Source organism: Triticum aestivum, chromosome 1A, assembly GCF_018294505.1.
Source record: "Triticum aestivum cultivar Chinese Spring chromosome 1A, IWGSC CS RefSeq v2.1, whole genome shotgun sequence".
In the NCBI taxonomy this organism is placed as follows: Eukaryota; Viridiplantae; Streptophyta; class Magnoliopsida; order Poales; family Poaceae; genus Triticum; species Triticum aestivum.
This window is the reverse complement of record NC_057794.1, coordinates 132,453,265-132,476,217: the sequence shown is the minus strand read 5'-3', so window position 1 is coordinate 132,476,217 and position 22,953 is coordinate 132,453,265. Positions and strand designations below refer to the sequence as shown.

The 22,953-nt window shown below is 46.3% G+C and overlaps 1 protein-coding gene and 2 long non-coding RNA genes across 3 annotated transcripts; 1 reads left to right on the top strand and 2 right to left on the bottom strand.

The window, feature by feature from the left end:
- Positions 1-11,002: 11,002 nt before the first annotated feature.
- On the bottom strand, positions 11,003-12,324 carry LOC123107180 (strigolactone esterase D14). Its single transcript, XM_044529212.1, has 2 exons — positions 11,761-12,324; positions 11,003-11,636 (listed from the first exon to the last, which is right to left on the bottom strand). Exons 1-2 carry the CDS (start codon positions 12,102-12,104, stop codon positions 11,189-11,191), a joined length of 792 nt encoding a protein of 263 aa, XP_044385147.1. The 5' UTR covers positions 12,105-12,324; the 3' UTR covers positions 11,003-11,188.
- A 1,757-nt stretch (positions 12,325-14,081) lies between these two features.
- LOC123040740 (uncharacterized) lies at positions 14,082-20,820 on the bottom strand. Its single transcript, XR_006418251.1, has 3 exons — positions 20,292-20,820; positions 17,774-20,200; positions 14,082-14,551 (listed from the first exon to the last, which is right to left on the bottom strand). It is a non-coding gene; the product is annotated as an uncharacterized lncRNA (long non-coding RNA).
- Positions 14,548-17,158, top strand: LOC123040732 (uncharacterized). Its single transcript, XR_006418248.1, has 2 exons — positions 14,548-16,032; positions 16,110-17,158. It is a non-coding gene; the product is annotated as an uncharacterized lncRNA (long non-coding RNA).
- Positions 20,821-22,953: the final 2,133 nt, after the last annotated feature.

The following is a 22,953-nucleotide window of genomic DNA, read 5'->3' as shown; positions in this document are numbered from 1 at the left end:
CACTCACAAAGATATATGGAAGCAGATTTTCAAGGCCCAGAAGAATTGGCCCATGGAGGCCGAGGACATCGGGCTCGACATCGAGAACCCGGCCTCAGTGGTAAGCATGACCCTTCCAAAGAATTATTTTATTAGCACTTCGGATGTGATAAATATTATATTTTTCCCCTTTTCACACAGGGTTGGATGAAGAAAGCGGAGCAGATCGACTGTCCGACGCCACTGCCGGAGAATCCAGCCACTCCCCAGCTGACGGAGATGCTGGTTCCGGCACCGTATCAGGCACCGGAGAAGAAGGGCAAAGAGGCCAAGGGTGGCCCTGGCCACAAAGGTCCTTCAGACGCCATGTACAGAGAAACCGAAGCCCTCTCCTCCCACGAGGGAGACGAGGAAGAAAAAGAGGAGGAAGAGGAAAGCGACTCCCCCCGCAAGGAGAGGAAGAAGAAGAGGACGACCTCCAAAGATCTGGAGGAGGAGGCATCCAAGAGGGGGGAAATCATCCTCCAAGACATTTCGGACTTAGAGTCCGGACAAATCCGCAAGAAGCTACCTAGGGCGAAGCCCCTGGCCGCATTGTAAGTGTTCGGATACTCGTTGTTTATTTTTAGTCCTCCCTTTCTGTTATATAAGTTATTTTGCTATGTGCTCTTCAGCCCTCCATGCGAGCTTTCGAACACTCCGCTATCGAAGGGGAGCTCTCTGCCGCCCGAGATGGCAGAGAGAGAGAGATGCCGCCACGTACCTCCTCACCTGTCACCATGGATGAAATCGAGGTGTTGTCCAAAAGGACCTCTCCAGGCCGCGGAGGGGTGGGGAAGGTTGTCGAGAAGGCGCATGAGGGTAATACCTCGGTCGCTAAAGACATAGGGGAGGCAACCCCTATGCCAACCGACGGTGGGGATCCCCAACAATCTGGGCCCCAGTTGGACACCGTTCCGGAGACCAATGCGGCTCCAGGATCAGGCGAGCAACCCCCTTCAATAGAGGGGGGAGGAACATCGGCTCCATCGGCAACCTCCACGAATCCGAAGGCGTCGAACACTCTAACGGAAGCACTGCAATGTGCTTCCATCGTGGAGGAGCACCACACCATGATGGGTGCGGTAGTATAGAAGGTTCAATCTGCTAAGGGCGGACTGAACAAAGCCTTCCATAGCCTATTGTCAGGCTTTGAGGTATGCGACGTAATGTTCTAAAGCATTTTTTGTTTCGTATAGAGGAATATACATGTATATAGACAGTAGCCCCTGAGCCTCTGTCTGGTTTGAAAAGCCAGACAGAGGATCCATATAGTATTCGATGGAGTTGACATATTGTTCTATTGTTGTAATAGGCTTCCCTGCTGGCGGCGACTGCCCAGGCCGCAGAAGTGTCCGAACTCAATCGGAAGCTTCAGTTAGCCGATGAAGAGATCAATCGTGTGAACAAGCGGTTTGATGAAACGCAAGGTATGCGCATAGTGTTAAAAGTGTAGCTATATCTCATAAGTAATAGCTATATTCAGAGACTAACTCATGTAATGTTTCGATTATGAGCATAGTTGGGGAAGCCGAGGCCGAGATCCTCAAAGGCGCCCTTGCTAAATCCCATCAAGAGGCGAAGGCTAACAAGGCAGCCGCTGACTAAGTAGCTGAAGAGCTGAAAACCGAGCAAGCCGCTCGCCGCCAACACAAAGCTCGGTGGCTAAAGTCGAGCAGGAGCTAAAGGACGCCATCCTCAAATGTGAGGAACTGGAGGAGAAGACTTTAGCCCAATCGACCGAACTCACCAAGGCTCTTCAGGAGGCTAAGGAGGCATGGGTCAAGTCCCAAGGTGCTCGCGAGGAGATCCGTCAAGCGAAGCAGATAGCAGATGTTAAGGCCTTTCTTTTGTAGAGCATATTCGGAGGTCAAAGATATTCTTTACTCACTCGAGGTGCGGAGTTCTCCAGATGCATTTTCGGATCTGCCGAGGAGTGTTGCTGATGCTACATAGTTCTTCCGAGCCCAGGAGGGGAACTCGACCGAGAAGCTGCTCCGGTCGCAGCTTCTTGCGCCGGAGCATCTGACGCCCTTGAACGACCAGATGAAGCAGCCGATGGAGCTGCATACGGTGGCCGGTTTGGCCATGAAGGATTTAATAGTCTGGCTATGGCCAACTGAACCCATTCCGAGTAGCTACTTTGGTTTGGTGAGGTGATTCGTCGATGCGTGCCTCGGGTTGATGCTGTGAAGCGCTCGGCGTGCATAGAGGGAGCTCGGATGGCCTTTGCCCGCATCAAGATGCATTGGGCAAAGATGAAGGCCACTGACATGGTGACCGCGGGCCCGCTCAAAGGCAAGGACCACCGCAAGCTAGAGAGATACTTCGAAGACATCCTGGCGGGTGCCCGAATGGTGGAGGGACAATGCTCAAAGTCATATTTGAGTAAATGTATCTGGCTGTAAAACTATGTTTGCGAATCCTGGGCTTGTAGTATATTTGCGCCTTTTAAATGATTTTCCTCCCATGCGGCCATTTTTCTGAAAGTTGCCAGTCGTCGGCTTTAGCCCCCACATAGATGCTACGGGGGTGGTCGACGTCGCACGTGGTCACACTTTATCCAACGTCTTGGTCCATGAAGGAGGTGTACGCGACGCAAGCTAGGCAATCGTACTATGCGGCTTTAGTACTTTCACTTAGCCATAGGAGTTTGACGGTGGGGCTAAGTACTAGCCCCTTGCGTGTGTGGGGCAATCCAAACTAAGGTGCCTTTTCCACACGGCTAGACAAAGACCAGCCCCTCGTATAACACGGAATAAACCACCAACGATTTGTAGTATGAGACTAAGTCGCTGAATTGCTGACCGGCTCTCGCCTTATCATGATAGTCATTTTTTGGCTTTCTCTACTGAGGTATTTGACCGGACGAACCAGAAATACAATCACAATAGTTCTCCCTTTACAACCTTTGCCGAACGAGCGAAACGTAAGGTGGTAAGCACAAGAGTCGGGCAACCCAACTATAGACCAAAGACATGATTCGGAGCCGCTGCATATAGTGCAATATTCGGGACACCGAAGAGTACCCTATAGGTGTTCGGACTTGAGAACGTGCGGAGCCGAATACGGCCCCCGGTGTTTAAGGCTGGACTAAAGCACGTGTGGCAATCTGAAGTGAGGAAGGGATACAGATGACAAAAGAAATTAGTACCAGACAAAAGTGGTAATCAACTATTTCCTTTATATCCTATATGATACATCGAGACGTGTTATTACAGATAATGCCATGAATATTAAGGCTATTTTACATGCCGGGAGTTTTACACAAGGGAAAGTTTTACATAGGGCTGTTGGAAAAAGGTAGCAGCTTGAAGATCCTAAATGTTGCACTGCTACACGTCTGCGTCGTTTCTCCTTGGTTAGAAATCCCTTGAGAGGAGAAGTCGATGGTCATCTATAAGAAAGGGGAGCTTTAGAGAGTAGCCATTGTACAACCGCAGATTAGGCAGGTTTTAATGAACATGTAGTTAAGGAAAAAGAAAGAGAGAAGGTTAAGGTCCAAATAGGGTCAAGCCGTACTATAGACCTTTTTCCACAGTATGCCTCTGATGTTACCCAAGGTATTTTAAGTGCGTAATTGTGCACGCGCGGTATCTATGCCGCAACCTTATGGGGCGGTCGGCGGAGGCTGAACTGCTAATCAATCTCCGGATCTGCGGAGCTCTCATGCTGTAATGTGGACCGGACTCGCTTGGCATTGTCAGGGGCCTTAATGGCCGAAGAGTTGTCCGGCTTAATGAGGTCGTTCTGTACCTCGGCCGCAAGGGCCACGGTGTGCTCCTCAGTACAGAGGAAGCTTTCCGTATTTCCATTGACTGTGATGACGCCGCGTGGTCCAGGCATTTTGAGCTTTAAATAAGCATAATGTGGGACCGCGTTAAAGAGGGCAAAAGAAGTTCGTCTGAGCAGTGTGTGATAACCACTGTGGAAAGGGACGATATCGAAGGTCAAGTCTTCACTTCGGAAGTTATCTGGAGAACCGAAGACCACTTCCAATGTTAAGGAGCCTGTGCAACGGGCCTCCACGCCGGGTATTATTCCTTTATAGGTAGTATTGCTAGGCTTAATTCTTGATGGGTCAATTCCCATCTTACGGACAGTGTCTTGATAGATCAAGTTTAGACTGCTGCCGCCGTCCATAAGGACTCTAGTAAGATGGTATCCATCAATGATGGGATCGAGTACCAGGGCCGCCGAACCTCCATGACAGATACTAGTTGGGTGGTCCCTGCGATCGAAAGTGATCGGACAAGCCGACCATGGGTTAAATTTTGGGGCGACGGGCTCTATGGCGTAGACGTCCCTTAGTGTGCACTTGCACTCCCTCTTTGGGATATGTGTGACATATATCATGTTCATTGTTTTCACCTCGGGGGGAAACTTCTTCTGCCCCCCTGTGTTCGGAGGACGGGGCTCATCACCGTCCTCGCTTCGAGGCCCTTTCCCCTTGTGTTCGGTATTTAATTTACCGATCTGTTTAAAAACCCAGCAGTTTCTGTTGGAGTGGTTGGCAAGCTTGTCAGGGGTGCCATGAATCTGGCAAGGCTTATCTAGTATTTTGTCCAAGTTGGATGAATCGTCTCTATTTCCTTTGAATGGCTTGTTCTACTGACCGGGTTTGGAGCCACTGAATCCGGCGTTTACCGTTGTATCCTCGGTTGCTTCGTTATTGTTCCGACGGTTGTTTTTGTTACGTCGTGGCCTTCCATTGCCATCCCTGGCCTCAGAGGTGCCGGGGTTGCTAGTGCTATTGCTTCTACGAGCCAACCAGATGTCTTCTCACACGCAAAAGCAGGTCATAAGTGCAGTAAGAGCTGCCATAGTTTTTGGCTTTTCCTGACTGAGGTGTCGGGCGAGCCATTCGTCATGGACGTTGTGCTTAAAGGCCGCTAAGGCTTCGGCGTCCGGGTAGTCAACAATTTGGTTCTTTTTAATTAAGAACCGAGTACAGAGTTTGTGGGCTAACTCTCCGGGCTGCTGGACTATGTGACTGAGGTCGTCAGCGTCTGGTGGCCGGACATATGTGCCTTGAAAGTTATCTCGAAAAGCATCCTCCAAGTCCTCCCAACTACCAATGGAGTTCTCCGGGAGGCTATTCAGCCAGTGTCGTGCTAGTCCTTTTAGCTTTAGGGGAAGGTATTTAATGGCGTGGAGATCATCGCCACGAGCCATATAAAGGTGGAGAAGAAAATCTTCAATCCATACGGCGGGATCTGTAGTACCATCGTATGCCTCGATGTTTACGGGTTTAAAACCTTCAGGAAATTGGTGCTGCATTACCTCATTGGTAAAGCACATGGGGTGTGTGGCGCCTCTATATCGGGCCACATCACGGCGGAGTTCGGATGATGTCCGTATTCGGTTCTCGACCCGAACTTGGTGATGATTATCGCGCCACGCTTGATGGTCGTCGTCTCGTGTTGGAGCACATCCCCTTGATCCGTAGATTGATCTGGTATGGCAGGCTCTATTGTCCAGGTCCTGATGTAAGTCATATCTGTAACCCGGAGCCGATGCCTCTTTGTCGCTACGGCGGGGTGGTGCGGGCTGGTATTCGGCATAATGAGCCGCTTTGTCCCGTTCATGTGGTGGTCGGTTTGGTTCATCAGCATGATGGTATCTAGACGGATTTGGCTCAAGGGCCTCGTCGTCGAATTGTGGTAGTAGCCTGCATTTTGGGTAGCTCTTTGTTGGGCGCTCAAGGCCGTATTCTTTGGCAGCCAGGACCTTGGTCCATCTGTCGTTGAGCGTATCTTGTTCGGCTTGAAGTTGTTGTTGTTTCTTTTTCAAGCTCCTTGCAGTGGCGATAAGTTGTTTCTTGAAGCGTTCTTGTTCGAAGGGTTCCTCTGGCACGATGAAATCTTTGTTGCTGAGGCTGACGTCCTCCTCGGAGGCCAGTAGATAATTACTGTCTTCCGAATCCTCACGATCACCGAGTTCGTCGGGGTTAACCTGTCTCTCCTCCCATTCATCCTGTGTGGACGCAAGCTCGACGGGGTCTTCGAGGTCCTCGGCATCATCCGGAGTGTTGTTATCTCCGGTGCCGGTATTGCTATCCTTTTCACAACGGGATCGTGAGCAGCGTCGCTGACGTTGGTGCTTAGGTGGCGCCTCGACAGGCTTGTCCTTAATTGGATCTTGAGTGCCATCATCGTTCTTCTTTTCAGGTGGATCCACCATGTACACGTCGTAAGTAGAAGTGGTCGTCCAACGCTCGGTGATGGGCGGGTTTTGGCCTTGTTCGGCTCTTGCATCGTCGTCCATACCGTCGATGTCTTTGGAGGTGTAATCCAGCATGTTGGTTAGGTCCTTGACAGTGGCTATTAAGTGGATGATGGGTGGGATGAAAAATTCCCTGCTCTCAGCCCCTAGTTCGAGCTGGGCGTAGTTCGGAAGTGACGCTTCCGTGATGGCGAGAGATCGCATTAAGTCTAGAGCCTCGTTTAGGAGCGAAAACTAGACGGGTGACTGAGGATCTGCGGAGCTGGGCCTGGTGAACACCACCTGACCATGCTCAATAGACGCAGACCTCGAGAGTTCGGAGTTGGTCTCCAGAGATGAGTCTGGTTTCCCAATGACAAGGGGAGTCCTATTGGACTCTAGGCCCGCCCATAGGATGGTCACTTCTGGGTCTCCGGCAGGTAACTCCATAGAAGGGGAGAGATCGACAGGGTTTGCTCTCCCGTCTTCAGACGGGGTGGCCCGCTCTGGATTTAAGGCGAGGGCGGGTATGAAGGTCGATCCCTGAGCGGAGTCTGATGGTGGATCAGGCGGGCTTCCTTCATGTAGATGAGGAGCGGCGGCTGAGGCCAAGAATCCTTCGAATATCAAATCTCCTCGGATATCAGTGATTTAATTAAGGTTTCCGAACCAGATATGGTTACCAGGGGCGTAGCTGTCAATCTGCTCAAGGTGACCCGTTGAATTGGTACACAGAGAGAAGCCGTCAAACACGAAAAGTTGACCAGGGAGAAAGGTCTCCCTGGAAACAGCATCGTTGCTAATGACAGGATGAGCCATTGATCCTTCTGTTGACGACATAGCAGAACACTCAATGAAAGCACAAATGTCCGTGTCAAAACCGGCCGATCTCGGGTAGGGGGTACCGAACTATGCGTCTGAGGATCGAGGGTAACAAGGGACAAGTGGGACACAATGTTTACCCAGGTTCGGGCCCTCTTAATGGAGGTAAAACCCTACGTCCTGCTTTATTGTATTTGATGAGTATAGGTGTTACAAGAGTTGATCTACCTCAAGATCATAATGGCTAAACCCTAGATGTCTAGCCTATGAGAGTTATGATAGCCTCTATGAACTAAACCCTCCGGTTTATATACACACCGGAAGGACCTAGGGTTGTACAGAGTCGGTTTGTGGGGGGAGGAAATAACATATCTGGACACCAATCTGGCCATCCACGCATAGGGGAGTCCCATCCGGACATGGGGGAAAGTCTTCTGCTTGTATCTCCTCGGCCCATCAGTCCGACCCATATCGAATTACCCGGACACCTGAGGACCCCTTAATCCAGGACCCCCTCAGTGTCCCCGGCCGACCATTTCATTGCCGCAGTGGGGTCAGACAAGGGTATCCCCTCTCCCCCTCATATTTGTCCTAGCATCCAACCTCTTGCAATCCGTCATTAATGAGGCTTACAGACGTGGTCTGATTGAGCTGCCTTTCCCTTTCCTGAGCCAGAATAAATATCCGGTCATTCAATAGGCCAACGACACGATCATCGCTCTCCCTGCCTGCCCATAGCAAGCCACGATTATCAAAGGGATCTTATGCGACTACGTTGCCTCGATCGGGCTTAAAAACAACTTTCATAAATCAACTTTGATCCCTATCAACCTTGAGGAGGAAGACACAAACACCATAGCTCGTATCTTCGGTTGCTCTATGGGCCAAATGCCTTTCACGTATCTTGGCTTGCCTTTGGGCACCTCCAAACCCACTGTTCAAGACCTAATGTCAATTGCATGCAGCACTAAGAGACACCTCACCTCATCCGTTGCTACGATGTCTTATGGAGGCAAACTAACATGGTTAAACGCAATAGTCACGTCCCTCTTGAGATTTGTCATGTGCACTCTCAAAATCCCTCCCAAGATTGTTGATGCCAGATAAGATCATGCGCAGGTGCCTATGGACTAAGAAGACTGATCAGCGTGAGAAGTGCAATTCCTTGGCCGCATGGGAAATGGTTTGTGGGCCCAAGAAGCATGGTGGACTTGGTGTCTTAAATCTTAAAGTTTAGAATGATACCCTGCTACTCAAGTTCTTGCACAAGATCTACAATAAGATAGATATACCCTGGGTTGAGCTTATCTGGAACACCTACTACGTTGACAAGATTCCGCATGCTACAGATCCAGTGGGCTCATTCTGGTGGCGAGACATCCTCAAGCTCAATCCTATTTATCGCGGGATCACACAGGTCCAGGTGGTTGATGGCACGACTGCCCTCTTCTGGAAGGATCTATGGCTTCACAACAGCCTTGGGGATAGTCATCCATGTGCTTTATCCTTTGCTAAATAGGAAGATGCCTCGATTAGAGATTTCTTGGAGAGCACGACACTACATGAAGCTTTCCATCTCCCCCTCTCTCCCCAAACCTTGGAGGAAGTACGTGACTTGCAAAACCTGTCCAGGAGACTAAGCCCGTCCTCCACAACTAATGATATTTGGCGCTATGTCTGGGGGAAAGTGGATTTCAAAGCATCTGACTACTATAGGTTCTGTTTCAAGGATATTCAAGCGCACCCCGCTTCCAAATGGCTTTGGCAGTCCAAGTGCATGATGAAAATCAAAGTCTTTGGCTGGCTACTCCTTCATGACAGACTCAACACTCATAACATGTCGAAACGACGTCACTACAATATTGGAGATGATTTTGATTGTCTCCTATGCGGGCAACCCATTGAAGAAACAGTACACCACATAATCTTTCACTACACTTTCAGCTGGGCGTGCTGGACGAAGTTAAACATAAACTGGCCTGCCCCCACCTCCCAACTTGAAACAGTTCAGAGAGGCCGTGAATCTTGGCGTGATTCATTCTTCATGGAAATATTCTTGACGGCAGCCTGGAGCTTATGGAAGGAAATAACTAACAAACATTTCAGAGGGGTGGGCCCTAGTATACAAACCTGGCTTAACAGATTCAAAGAAGATTTTGCTCTCCTAGAACATAGGGTTAGAGAGGCCCATAGAGCCTCTGTGATCTCCTTTTGTAATACTCTTACCTGATCTTTCACCCCACCCCCACCCCTATCTTTTGGTGCTTAGACAGTTTATATATATATATATATATATATATATATATATATATATATATATATATATATATATATATATGAGAATATAGTAGGATTCTCTCCTACTGTCTTTTCTCTCAATTTTTTTTAGAATTTGGCGAACCGAAGAGATCCACCAATGGTTTTTCTATACACTTTTGGAAAGCTTAGAGATGTATTTCCTTCACTTTAACTATATGTAAGTCGCTTGAAAATCAATTTTGGGTCAATCAAACTTTTAGCCATTGAATTTTTTGCTTTGAGATTCATGTTTTTTTCTGGACTGTTCTGAGTTGTTTTGGGTTGGTTCTTTTGACTCACCACAAATTTGGGCCAGTCAATTTCTTGATGGGCCGAAGCCCATTACCTATGTGGCCCAGCCCTCCCCTCTTCCTTTTGATTTTTCCTGTTTTTTATATGTGTTTTGTCTTTTCATTTTTTCTTTATTAGTCGGCCTTTTTGTTGGTATTTTGGGATTTTGTGTGAGTGTAAACATATACACACAAATACTACAAAATATATACGAAAATTCCATTATTATATGATTATTTTTTATATAACATGAAAAGTGAAATTTCAGGGCAAAGTTGTGTGCAAGTTTTTTTGCTCTTTTTCTTATTAAAGAGTAATACCAATGCCACAAATTCATTGTTCCTTGTAAACTTCATTTTTTTTATTTTTTTTCTTCTTTAAGGGTAATACCAATGTCGCTAATTCATTCTTTCTTAGGAAACTCCTTTTTGCAAAAATTCCACTATGATATGCTTATTCTTTCATATTTAAAAAAGCACAATTTTTGTGTATGTTGTGTACACAATTTGTTATTGTTTGTTCCAGATTTGTTTTTATTTTCTTTCTTAATACCAGTGCCACTAATTCATTTTTCCTTGGAAAATCTTATTATTTTGATTTTGATTAAGTTTTTGTTTCTTCTTAAAGGATAATATCAAAGCTACTAATTCATTATTTCTGAGAAAACTTTATTATTTTCTCTTTTTAGAGTTTATTTCATCTTGTTTCTTCTATTATACGGTGGCTGTCTCGGTTGCATGCAAAGTCAGATTCGCTATATTTCAACTTTCAAATATTCTTTTCTCGCGTGGGACCTATCTATTTCTTTCCCAATTCATCATCTACCCTGAGCTATCCACGCACTGCGACTCCAGACCGGCGCTCCGGCCGGTCGAAGCAATCTACGGACGCATGCACGCACACATCACACTCTGCTGCATGAACAGCACACCACGGCGAGCCGGAGCTAGTTAGCTCAAGCGCACATCCAACCAAAGCTAGCTAGCTAGCTAGCTCACGCACGCAGACGCGCACCACGTCATACCACACTGCACACATACACTGCATGCCAAAAAGAAAGAAAAGTGACTGACCTAAATCACAAATTCAGGCGACTGCGTGGTTCAGTCCCTGTTTCCTTGGTCCTAATGTGAGTGTTATAAGCAATATCATACATGTCAACTAGATTTTTTTTATGATGTGACACATAATTAAATACAAAAAAGAGAATGTGATATTATATAATGATACCATATCATATTAAATGTTGTATTACTTTATATTATGCATGACAAATAATAATGCATCTAAGATAATAAGTTATGATGCTATGCTACAGAAATAGAATCATATATTGATATCATATGCATGATAGTACTAATATATGATACTCCTTGTTACGGGCAGCCTTACAAGACCCCAGTATTTTTATTTTCACAGAAAAACTTGGAAAGCACGAGGATTACAAGCATGCATGCAAATAACTAGGCGACGAAAGCACTAAAAAAGCAAAGTAACGCAAACTTTTAATTCACATTCAACAAGGCCATGGGAATCCATTGCTGGTTGTAGTAGCTCAGCGGTCGAGCAAGATGGCCTCAATGACCCGGACGAACTCCTTTGGCGCGGTGAGCTGTGGGAAGTGGCTGGAGGACTGGATGACCACCGAGGCCGCGCCGCCGCCACCAGCGCACCCGGCCAGTCGGTGCTGCATGTAGCGAGCAACTGCGAGCGGCGCCACGGCGTCCTGGGTGCAGTGCACGATGGTGCATGGTGCCTTGACGTCCGGGAGCACGTCCCGGACGTCGCAGGTGAGCACGGTGCGCATGACGCGGAGCGCGGTGGCCGGGCGCATCATCGCCAGCTGCTTGGCGAACTTTGCGACGGCCGCTGGGTGGTCCACCCCGACCACGGTCTCGGCGAAGAGCGGCGCCCACTCGGTGAAATCGGTCTCGATGGCTCCGAGCATGGCGTCCACCTCTCCGCGGCCGAATCCGCCCTCGTAGCCGTCGTCGTTGATGTACCTGTTCCAACGTACGTACAATTAAAACGGCCATGGTTCAGTGACATCCTTACGGCCATTTCATTTCTTCTGTTTATTTAAATCATGTACTAGTACGAAAGCTGGGAATGTGATCTGAAGAGAACCTAGGTGACGCCCCAACCAGCACGAGGTGGGTGAATAGGTCTGGCCTTGCAAGCGACGCAATGCAGCCGATCATGCCAGCCATGGAGTGGCCCAGGAACACTGCTCCCCTCAGCCCGAGCTCGTCCATCAGCGCCACGAGTTCGTCGGCGAAGTCGTGGTACGAAAACCGCCGCTCGGAGCACCCGCCGCCGTCCGCCACGCCGGAGAAGCTCCAGTCGAAGACGACGACCCGGAACTTGTCCGCCAGCGACGGGACGACGTCGTCCCAGACGAACCGGCTGCCCCCGTAGCCGTGGGCGAGCACCAGGGTCTCACCGACGTTGCCGAAAACCCTCGCATTCATCTCGATCAGTAATTTGAGTACAGCAGTGAGGAGCACGAGGCTACAATATTGCTTAACTCCCGTGCTAGCTTAGAGATGAGAACATATGGCTACTTCTGGCCTCCATTTATAGGGAAACCCCAAGCACCAAGATAAGATCGATCGACCAGAGAGGGAGGAGGGGAGGCAGTGATGCCCTTGTGAGAATTATTAACTGGGCACTCAGATGTGTACAGCTGCATGTGACATCCAGATGGCTACAACTATACCGGAGCAGAAGAGACCACTGCATGCCTGCCTCGAAGAGTTTCCTGGCGGTTGTTTATCGTGCGTCTGCATCGATGGTGACGAGGGGCTAAAAAGGTGTCACTTGGAGTTTTGCGTGTGCACAATGCGCGGTGATGGCGACGAAGGCAGATTCCGTGAACTGGAGGGTTAGGTCTCCCGATGGTCCGATTTTGTCGCAGTTTGACACGGGATAGTTTTATGCCGATTTCTGTGGACTGTGTCCTTCTCGCACTCCACGAAATACTGAAACCATGTATGTCGAGCAATGCTAGACATACGTAAGCTTACGTTCAGATCTTACATAAAAGCTGATGTGGGATTTGTTAATTGGGTCAGGATTAGCAGCTGAGGCCCACACCGGTTAAAATCAGGGAGAGAAGGGAATTTTATGGAAGGTTAAGTAGGCCTACGTAGCACCTTTCGTTGGTATAGTATTATTGATGTATGTCACTTGCATGGAAACAAAGGATTTGTATATGCCTATGTCTCTGTCGTGCCGTTGTTTCCGTGACACGGAAGCTGTGCGTGATGAATCAGTTTCCCGTATTAATACTCACCGGCCCATCATTAAATCTCTCGACGAATGTTTCAACGAGCCACCGGTGTGTATATTACTTCAGGTACGGCTGCAGAGATCCTTCTTTTCGTTAGTGCGAACAGTTCAGAGATAGAAAGCTTTATTACCCTTCGTAGTCCCATTTTCTATGTAACTAGTAGAAAGCTTTACTTCAGATAACAACGCACGGGCTACAATACATATACATGAATCAAACAAATGATTAACATCGCCTCCAAGGTCGACACTCATTTCTCCCTCGTACGCCTGGACGTATTCAGGCATCAAACGGGCGCCCATTATGCTTTTGAAAATCCAATCATCTTAACAATCAGGGCTCCCCAAATTCAGCACATATGCGGGGAGAAATGTGGTTGTCTGGACTATCCAACATGTTATCTCCAATACACTGCCCCATCCCCACGATGCACCCTTCATATTTTGTCCTCTATTTTAAACCAGATGATGCTCACTTCTCCTTCGCCATCTCGCCCTCTCTCCTTCACACCGGACTTCCCCAGAACCGCCCAGATCCCCTCCCCCTGTATTCATGACGATCCACCACGACCATCAAGGTGGATGACGCGTGCTCTGCCCATGACACACCCTGAGCCAAAAAGGCAGATCTGATGTCTCTTGAGCCATTGTCACGTTGTAACATATAGTTGAATGATGTGCATTACAACGAAAGAATAATATGATGTTTGTTGTTGGGCATGCGACTGGTACACCACCATGTTCGTCATTAACTCTTGAAGCAACCAACCAATGCATATACCCTTCTATCGTAACCAAAAAATTATATGACTTGATGAAAAAATATATATGAACCACTCGTTCATGCAATTTATTATAAAGCCATCTCTAATGAAATCCAATTTCCTACATTATCTAAAGTTGGAAAATTATTCTACTAATAGTCGTACCACGGGCCTCAGTTTACAAGTCATTCCTAGTATGAAGATGCACAAAAGTTATCATACATATAGATTATGTATGACATACCAAATGAGGAGGTGGTGGAATTGTTGTAAACCATCATAAAAGGCATATTATCTCATGTTTCTTTAGTTTGTATGACTGTCCCAATGGGTGTTAGATTAAACGGTCATTGATCTAGTTGCAACCTGTAAATATGTAAATGTCCTTTCATCAACAATAATCATCCTTGATAAAATGAAGGGATATCCACATGTCTATCGGTATTGTAGCATCCCAAATTAATTGCTCTAAAATAATTGGTGTACTAAAATAAGAAAACAAAATACACAACAATACCACACTATCACTTCCATAATTCAATAAGAGACCATAGTGCTCAACAAGGGAAACACCCAATGGAAATCAACATTGTGCCCTTCATGTTCAACTTCAAGGTTTCAACCAATATGATTCCCCTTGCTACAAGCAATGAACTTTAGTTGCCAAACCAACAAATCACAATCCAGCGATAACCAGATCCAGAAAATCACATCTCACCATGAAACTGAATCCCAAACAATAAACAACCGCAATGGACTTGTGCCTCAACGTAAGGGTGGATCTGAACAGCCGATGTCTGATCATTGGCTTAGGCACACTCCATAGTTGCAATAGGTTATTACATGTCTCTGTTAATTGTAACCTGAAGAAATACCTAGCAAGTGTCAGAGTATAGTTGCAATAGGTTAAGTAAAAAAGCAAATCAGGGGGTGCAAACTATCACGTGCTTTCCGCTGAAATTTTTGTCAAGAGAGATAATTAAACTAAGCTAGTATTGATAAGTGTTGACCTGTCATTGGTTTTACGTGGCCATACAAATTTTTTTGAATGAAAAGTAAAACACCCATAGTGATAGCTCTAGCCAACAACCAAAAATGTAGTCTCGAAGGATATAAATGAACATGCATAGTCATCATATTCAATAAACTGTTAGACCACAGGCGACCTAGAAAAACTTTGGAGATTCTCAAGTTATATGGATTTTCTAGCTTATAAGTCTGCACTACTGCTCGGTTTTGTATCTTGTAAAAATTGGTGTGATTTTGTTTACAACACGATGTTTAAGTGGCACCTCCATATAGGATTACGACCTTCATTAATTTCACACATGCAACCTTGCACTATTCTTGTGCCTCGAATAGAAAGACAACAAGGAAGCTTGCTTGCTCAAAAGAAAATATACAATATGGAAATTTTACACTGTAATTTCAAGTCCAATTTAGACAGCTCCAAGTCAATCAAATATACAGCTCATCATGACAGAACTGTTCTGTTTATGAGACATATCTGTAGGGTATAGTACAATAGTACACCCAAAACCAGCTCTAGAAAGAAAGCACAATGGTTATCACCAAAAAGTCCCCCGCATCGCCTCCTAGGGGCGGCTCGGGCGGAAACCCCATCCACCACCGCCGGTCCCCTTCCACCCTCCTCATCCCCTCACCGCCGCCGGCGCACGCCATCAGGCAAAGCTCGCTGGCGGCCGACGGTGGTGGGACCTGGTCCTCGTGCACTCGCGGCGGGGAGGAGCGCTCCTCCCCGTGGTTAACTTGATCTGGATCTACGTGGCGCGGTGGCGGCTGGTCTCCGGCGGCGCTCCGGCGGGCTGTGGCAAGGTGGCTCCTGCTTCGTGGTTCTCCGGTGCAGCGTGGGGTGGCACCAGCGCAGGGCACGGCGCGGGGCGCGTGCGGCGGTGCTACGGGCCTGATCTGGGCCGTGCAGGGCCTGCAGCGTGTGCGTGCAGGGGCGGCGTGGAGCTCGGCCGGTGCACCGGCAGCCGGTTCTGGCGCGTGAAGGTGCAGCGGTGCTGCTGCTGTTGGTGGTGGTGGCTTGCGGCCAAGGTCGTCGAGGGGCGCGGCCAAAGAGCGCCCCAGCCGTGAGTGATGCAGATCCGGTCTCCGGCGGCTGTGCTGGGATGCATGGGGCGCGCTGGTGTTTCTGTTGCTTGGCTGCAGCTCGGAACCACGGTGGTTCTTGGCTTCGGGCAGCGCTCCTCCGTTCCTGTCGGCATGGTGCTTGGCAGAGCACGGTGGCTTGCGCTGCATCCGGTGGCTGTGCGTCCGGAAGGCCATTGATGGATCTGTCGCCTCGTTCTGGTGGTTGGCTGCCGGTGGTCTCCGTGAGGTGCGGTTGACTGCGGTGGACCGAATTTGGTCACGTGCGGCAGCGGGCTGAATGACTCTTGCTCTGTGGTGGTGCAGGGAGCAACGATTCGTAGTCTACCGGTGCTCCTCGGAGGTGGTCTGCTCACTTGGGTGAAAGCCACTGCTCCTGCCGGAGTCGGCGATGGTGACGCCCTCGGGTGCTGCTTACCTCCTTGGAGGCATCGTTGTCATGATGACTTCCCCTTCGAGGCTCCTGGGGAAAACCATGTTCCTGGTCCGTCTGGAACGGCTAATGGCGGCGCATTTCGCGTCGCATTCCTTCCTGAAGGCATCAGCTTGGTGGATTGTGTGGTGGCTGCTCACTGCGGGTTGGACGGTGGCGGTGGCACGGCCAGCTTGCGCTGGTGTGCTTGGAGAAGCGATCCGGGTGTAGACTCGGCTCCTTGATGCCCTTCGGCTTCGCCAGCGGTGCCGCTGTTGTGATGTAGACTCGACTGCGTGTGACTCTTCGTCCGGGTGTGGACTCGGTCGTTTGTTGCCTTTCGGCTGCACCAATAGCCTTGAGGCATCATGGATGGTCTCGGTTGATTGGAGCTCTTCGTCTACGGTGGTGGTGTTCTCGTGCGTCTCAGGTTGGTAATGGTTGCTCAAGATCCTCTCATGATTACCGTTGTGTTGCGGCGAGCTTGGTGCTCTTGGTCTTGTCTCGACTCATCTTTGCTCAAGGATGGCGCAAGATGCCTCTCAAGCTGCTATTCGTTCCGTTTTTCTGTGGCGGAGCCCGAGTCAAGGTTCATGTCTGGGATGACACTCGTTGATTGTGGATGCTCCTGAGTTGTGCCATGGGGCCCGTATGCCCGCCGATGCGTTCTGCTGTTTGCAAAGTCCTAGTATTGTGATCTCTCGACGACACCCCACATCTACTTGTGTCTCTCATGATGATGGTCTTATGTCTGCCAGCTAGGATGTGCCTTGTACGGTTTTCGGCCCGGTTTCCCTTATAAACGGGGTCAATTTGTTAAGGTTTTCGATCCGGTTTTCCTTATAAACTAGATCACCACTCTGGCATCTGGCCACTTTGAGTAGTATATTCTGGTGGGGAAACTCCCCCCGGTGAATCTCAAAGAAAAAAACAATGATTATCACGTGTCAATCTTTGGTGGTTGATGAAAATTCTTCCTAACTGTAGCAATCAGTGATTAGCATATATAAAATCAACAAACTCCCTACACCCTGCTACACATGGTTTGGTACTATGGCTACTATGTTAGTTCACATCATTCATGAAATGGACCAAATTATGTTACCAACATGCTACACGAACTGAAGGCAATGAATTAATTAGAGCATCGATTAGGCATTTGACAATCATGAAAATGACGCGATGACAATAGGGCTAGTGATCTGAAAATGAACTGATGAGCTATATATGGATGTTCACTAGTAGCCTTGAGCTTGACAACATGTCGGTTAAAGTGGGGGTCATCATTGGGCTAGCTATAGAAACCCGCGCTACTAATAATAAAAACTTAAAACACACGACAAAAAACGTCATTGAATGAGATGTACTTTAACTGGTCCTATCCAAATTAATTGCCACACGTGCAGATAACAAGTGAATGGAATATAATGTGTGTTTCCTATATACTTAAAGCTAGGAAATCATCTACAACTTATTCAGAAATGAGAGATGTTTATGCCTTTATACATATGAAATGTACTAATATGAAACTAAATAAATTAGTGCTAACACTACAAACCTGGATGTTGAATAAATTACTACAAACCTAAATTCGAATAAACCAGCTGGATAATGGTAAACAGCCTTGAAGATTATGTACTTCAACTCATGGTTATGCTGCATCCATCACCATATGAATAGTTTCAACGCTGGACAATGAAACAAAACTATCAGTATTAGAATAGCCAGAAACACAATTGTTAGTATTAGAAATCAATTGATTCATCGACCAATCATCATATCCATGTCTACAACATGGAAAACAGCCGCGTCTAGAACAAGAAAATGGCATACACATAGCAATTGCTTTGACAAAATCTGCTTAATAACAACTACAGTAATGTAGAACAGCAGTACCAGCATCCCATCATGCACATAGACCACTATGAGAACTCACTGTAAATCCTTATTAGGCTCTGAAAGTAGTCAGGTTCGTTGACTTCAATAGCTAGAGTCGCACTTGAGGCACCCTTGAGATTTTTTATCCTGGCCCAATGAACGACACATTTGGTATAGTGTAAAAAAGGGCAACCTGGTGCATGTAGCTCCCGCTTGCGCAGGGTCCAGGGAAGGGTCCGACCACTTTGGGTCTATAGTACGCAGCCTTTCCCTACATTTGGTATAGTGTCCCGGTGATTTATCTGGGCGGTGATTTATCTACTACACGCAGGAGCTGCACGACATCCCCAAGTTGTTCTTCGATCTATTGCGGCTAGAGATCCTGGTGGACATCGGTGGTGCTGCCGCCATTGCCGCCCCCCACCGACGCAACCCCGCCAACTTAACGCACTGATGCCCTCACCCTAGGTTGCATCCTCCATGCCCATTGAAGTCCTGTCAGTCCTCACAACATTGGCGGCATGAACTGAAGAGATGTTAGTCCTCACAACATCAACGACGTGAACTGAAGAGCAGTGGCAGACGAAGCTTAGACTCTTGCGTAGACGATGTTTGAGATCAGAGGAATAAAAATATTCAGAGGACTAACACTTCATTGAGAGCAAGTCATTGGAGCTGAACATGCCTTGAACTTAGGCTCTCCTTTCCTCATTTACATATATATATTTAGCGTTCCTCAAGGTCTTGATTTACTTTCTTTTTAAGCAGTAAAATAATAAAATAAAAATATGTTGTACAATAATAGTAAAAATATGTTTCTTTTACATTTCCATCGGAATCATGCTATCCAATTAACTATTATTCCAGGTTTGTTTCTTTTGCATTTCCATTGGAATCATGCAATCCAATTAACTATTATTTCAGGTTCTGTTTCTTTTGCATTTCCATCAGAATCATGCTGTCCGATTAACTATATTAGGCTCATAGCAATTGAGAGACCCACAAAATTTACATTGCCTATCACATTAAGGAAAACATACTTACGTGACAAGTATTAAGCTAGAAAATTATACTAATTGGCTGATCATTTGTCGATCAGCTCTGACTAAACTTAAATCCCGGGAGCAAATATGTGACCATATATTTCCGACCATTAGACAAGATTCTTGCATAGATAATCAACCAACAAATAAGGAGGATCGCCCATGAAGAGGTAGCAAAGAATACCATGCCAAAACAAATTCTTGGAACACCCAGTTGTAGACTATAGCTAGGAGCCAAAATAAAATATATTTCTTCATTCTTTCACCATGCAAGCAAGTATTGAGATCTGCTATTAAATTGGAAGTTGTAAATATATAAAACATGTAGAGGGAGATGTGTTAAGAGAAAGAAGGTACCTGACTAAAGAATTCTAAACAAAATAATCCAATACGGTGAAATGTGTCCCATGATTTACTCTCATCTAACTAGAACAATGAATCCCATGCCATACCTACTGATATATTATGACTTTAACCAGCACAATGAATCCCATCAACAAACATAACTATCCAAACTTGCAGGCTCCTCTACTAATATGCTGGAAATGAGATACTCAACAATAAACATTTAAGAAGACTACTATAAAGGCAAAAGTAAATTATGGTAAACACCATGTACTTATCTATATATGCAGGGGGGTGCCAGATCGCGAATGGCTGAGGGAGAGGTAAGATTTAGATTTACGGCATCCCAAAAATTATGTAGATCATTCACCCCATCGCTTCAGAGATGCCCTCCTATATTTTACATGAGGCTTAGGCTTTGCAGCTTCTCAGTACAACAAAGCATAGTACATCAAGTTGCATGAGATTAGGTTACGATGATTTATTTTTGTAGAAAACATACTATGTCTCCATGGATCAGAAGTTTAGAACATGGCAATGTGCATAAACTGTAACTGAAACCTGAAGCTGTACTTAAGCATTTGTAGTATAGCTTAAAAATGGAGAAATATTGATGTGTACTGAAGTCTAAAGTATCAGACTACAAGGAGACATATGTGCCAACTCTCCCTGAAATGAAATTAAACTTAAGCTCCCTCTGCAAATGGAGTTCACAAAACCTGCAAAAGGGGATAAGGAACCAAATGAAATCCTAACTGATTGAATCTCCAAATCGAAAAATAAGAAGATTCATGGTCGATCACGACATACTGAAGCCGCCGGTGGCAATGAGGTGACCGAGGAGTAGATTGTGTAGGGCAGTGAGGGAGGGTGGCAGTCACGAAGGTGCGGCATCCGTGGTTGGATGCATCGGCCATGGCTTCCTCGAGCTCATGGAGACAGACCTGTACCTCAAGGTCGGTGGCGACGACGTCTTCTCAGCAGATTCCCTGGGCGTGCTTTGCCTCTTCCACTCCCACTGCAACACAAGGAGGGTCTCGGGGCTGCTCCATCATCGACCTCGGTAGTTGCTGGGCATGTGGGCGTGTAGGCCTACCAGGAGACGGCGGCGTCAGGCCATCGGTGTTGGAGCAGGAGGCAGCGAAGGGAATGGGTATTCTGGGGAGGGTCGAGCCGATCCACCGGATGGAGGAGAGAAGCGACTCCGGTCGCCGGCGGCTGGGTACGAGAAAAACCGGAGTGGGGGTCGGGCGTGGGGTGAGACATCCGTGGGGCTTTCGGACGGAAGGACGGCGGCGGCGTGCGCACGAGTAGGGGACCCTCGCTCGGGACTCGGGAGTTGGTGAGCCGTTTGTTTTTCCTTTGGTGAGGAGGCTGCATCGGTTTTCTTTAGCGTGGCTGCATCGTTAATTTGGTAGAAAGAAAATTGCAAACGGCAAGCGAGGGAAGTTTCCTTCTCTTTCCTTTTATCGTGCGCGATCTCTTTCCTTTTACTATGCGCGAATAGAGGTGAGACCGATCGAGCGAGGCGAACGTACGAAATGAAACGACTACCGACCGACCGTCACAACCGCAGACTCCTTCTTTAGGTTTAGGAGTAGAGATTATTTGTTTCCTTAAAATCTGTTATTTGTTTTCTAAAACAAATTGCATTAATGAAAAATCGATTTATTTAGATAAACTAGGAAAATTAGATCCGTGATCTTTTGTATGTTAGAAAAGTGTTGATTGCAATAAAAGAGTAAAGAAACAAATAAACCGATATATAAGAAACCAGTATGGTAAGGTGATTGGTGGTGGGACAAAAAAAACCAGACGAAAAAAACCAGACGAAAGTGGTGGACTATTCAACCAACTCGTAAACCGATGAAGTGGGGGGAGGGGACGAAAAAAAATCTACAAAAAAAAACCAACGAAGGCGGGACGAAAAAAACCATGACAGGTGGGACGAAAATTAACCGGCGGAGACTACCAACTGCTCCATTAGAAATAGAGATAAGAGGCCAAGTCCAGCGTTATATCACACCGTACGCATGAGTCCCACTTCGATAGACCCCCACATTAAACGTATAAAGGACAATATAGACCTTTCACAAATCATATCCGCTTTTGTATGTAGATAAGTTGTATTGTAGCCCAACTCATATTTGGCGCTGGTTATAGGCTTTGTCCTGGGCTCGGCCCACTTACATTTTTTCTTCCTATTTTTAGCTTAAAAATAGTTGCACCACTTAGGATAAGAACTCAGTACCACGAGATCTCAAAAAAAAAGAAAAAAAAAACAGGTTTATGTCCTACCAGAGTCACCACCTGAGATAGATTACTTGTTGTCCATAGTTCCAAATCTTTTTCTTCTTGTTGCCTACATTTCCGGTTCTAGTTTTACATGGTTTTCCCGGACGATTTTACTTTTAGTTTTTTTATGCATGGTTTTCGCTCGGTTTTTTCTCTTACTTTTCCCATTTTCATTTTATATTTCCTTTCCCTTTTTCACTTTTATTTGTCAGGAATTTTCCTTTGGGTTTGTAAGTTTTTAAAAATTTGTGAAACATTTTCCAAAATCTGCAAACTATTTCCAAATTTGTGAATTTTTTCCACACTCGTGACTTTTTCAAATTCATATTTTTTAATATAACTAGTAAAAAAATTCAAATGCGTAAATGTTTTTACAAATCATTATCTTCTTAAAAATTTAACCCATGGTAATTGAAAATTCACAAAAAAATAAAATCAAACTTGTGAACCTTTTTCAATTTCATGAGATTTTTTAACTTTTACTCGTGAACAATTTTAAAATGCGTGAGCTGTATTTCAAACTTCTTAACTTTTCGAAATTCGTGAACTTTATTCAAAGCTAGCGGGCAAAGCGAGCGAGCTTGCGCAATATTGGGTCGCAGCCCACTGGCATGCGCGCGAGCGCTAGCTTCCTAAATGGCGCTTAAAGCGTTGACTACGAGCTCCTCAACTAGACCTCGCCATGCACATGCATTTGTTCAAAATTTCAAAAATTATTTTCGTGAAAAGAAAGAGCAACAATCTGAAACGATATTTTTTTGGTATTGTTTTAATAAACATCAATATTTTTGAAATTTGGAAAAGAATTTGAAAGCGTGAATATTATTAGAAACTGCCCCAAAGGAATTTGAGTTTCTGAACAAGTTTGAAAATGGGAACATGTTTTTAATTTGTGAACGAAATTTGAAAACAGGGACATTTTTTGAATCGTTGAGCTTTTTCAAATCCATGAGCACTTGCCTCGGCTCAACAGCAGCCCGAGCGGACCGGTGTCATCTCCTAGTTCGGCCGAGGCCTAAGTTTTTTCTTTCTATTTTCTTTTTCTTTTTTTTCTGCTCTTTGTTAATTCATTTTCTCCCTTTTAAACTTAAATTTTCTTTTTGAAACTTGTTCACAACATTGAAATATATTTTGGAATATCAAAATAACAGTTTCAACTAACTGTATTACATTATGA

What these genes read in the sequence shown, in the direction of transcription:
- LOC123107180 (XM_044529212.1), bottom strand. Translation starts at nt 12,104, where the DNA reads ATGAATGCGAGGGTTTTCGGCAACGTCGGTGAGACCCTGGTGCTCGCC. An exon ending in CTGGTTGGGGCGTCACCTAG is followed by an intron (nt 11,637 to 11,760) that starts GTTCTCTTCAGA and finishes ACGTTGGAACAG; the next exon opens with GTACATCAACGACGACGGCT.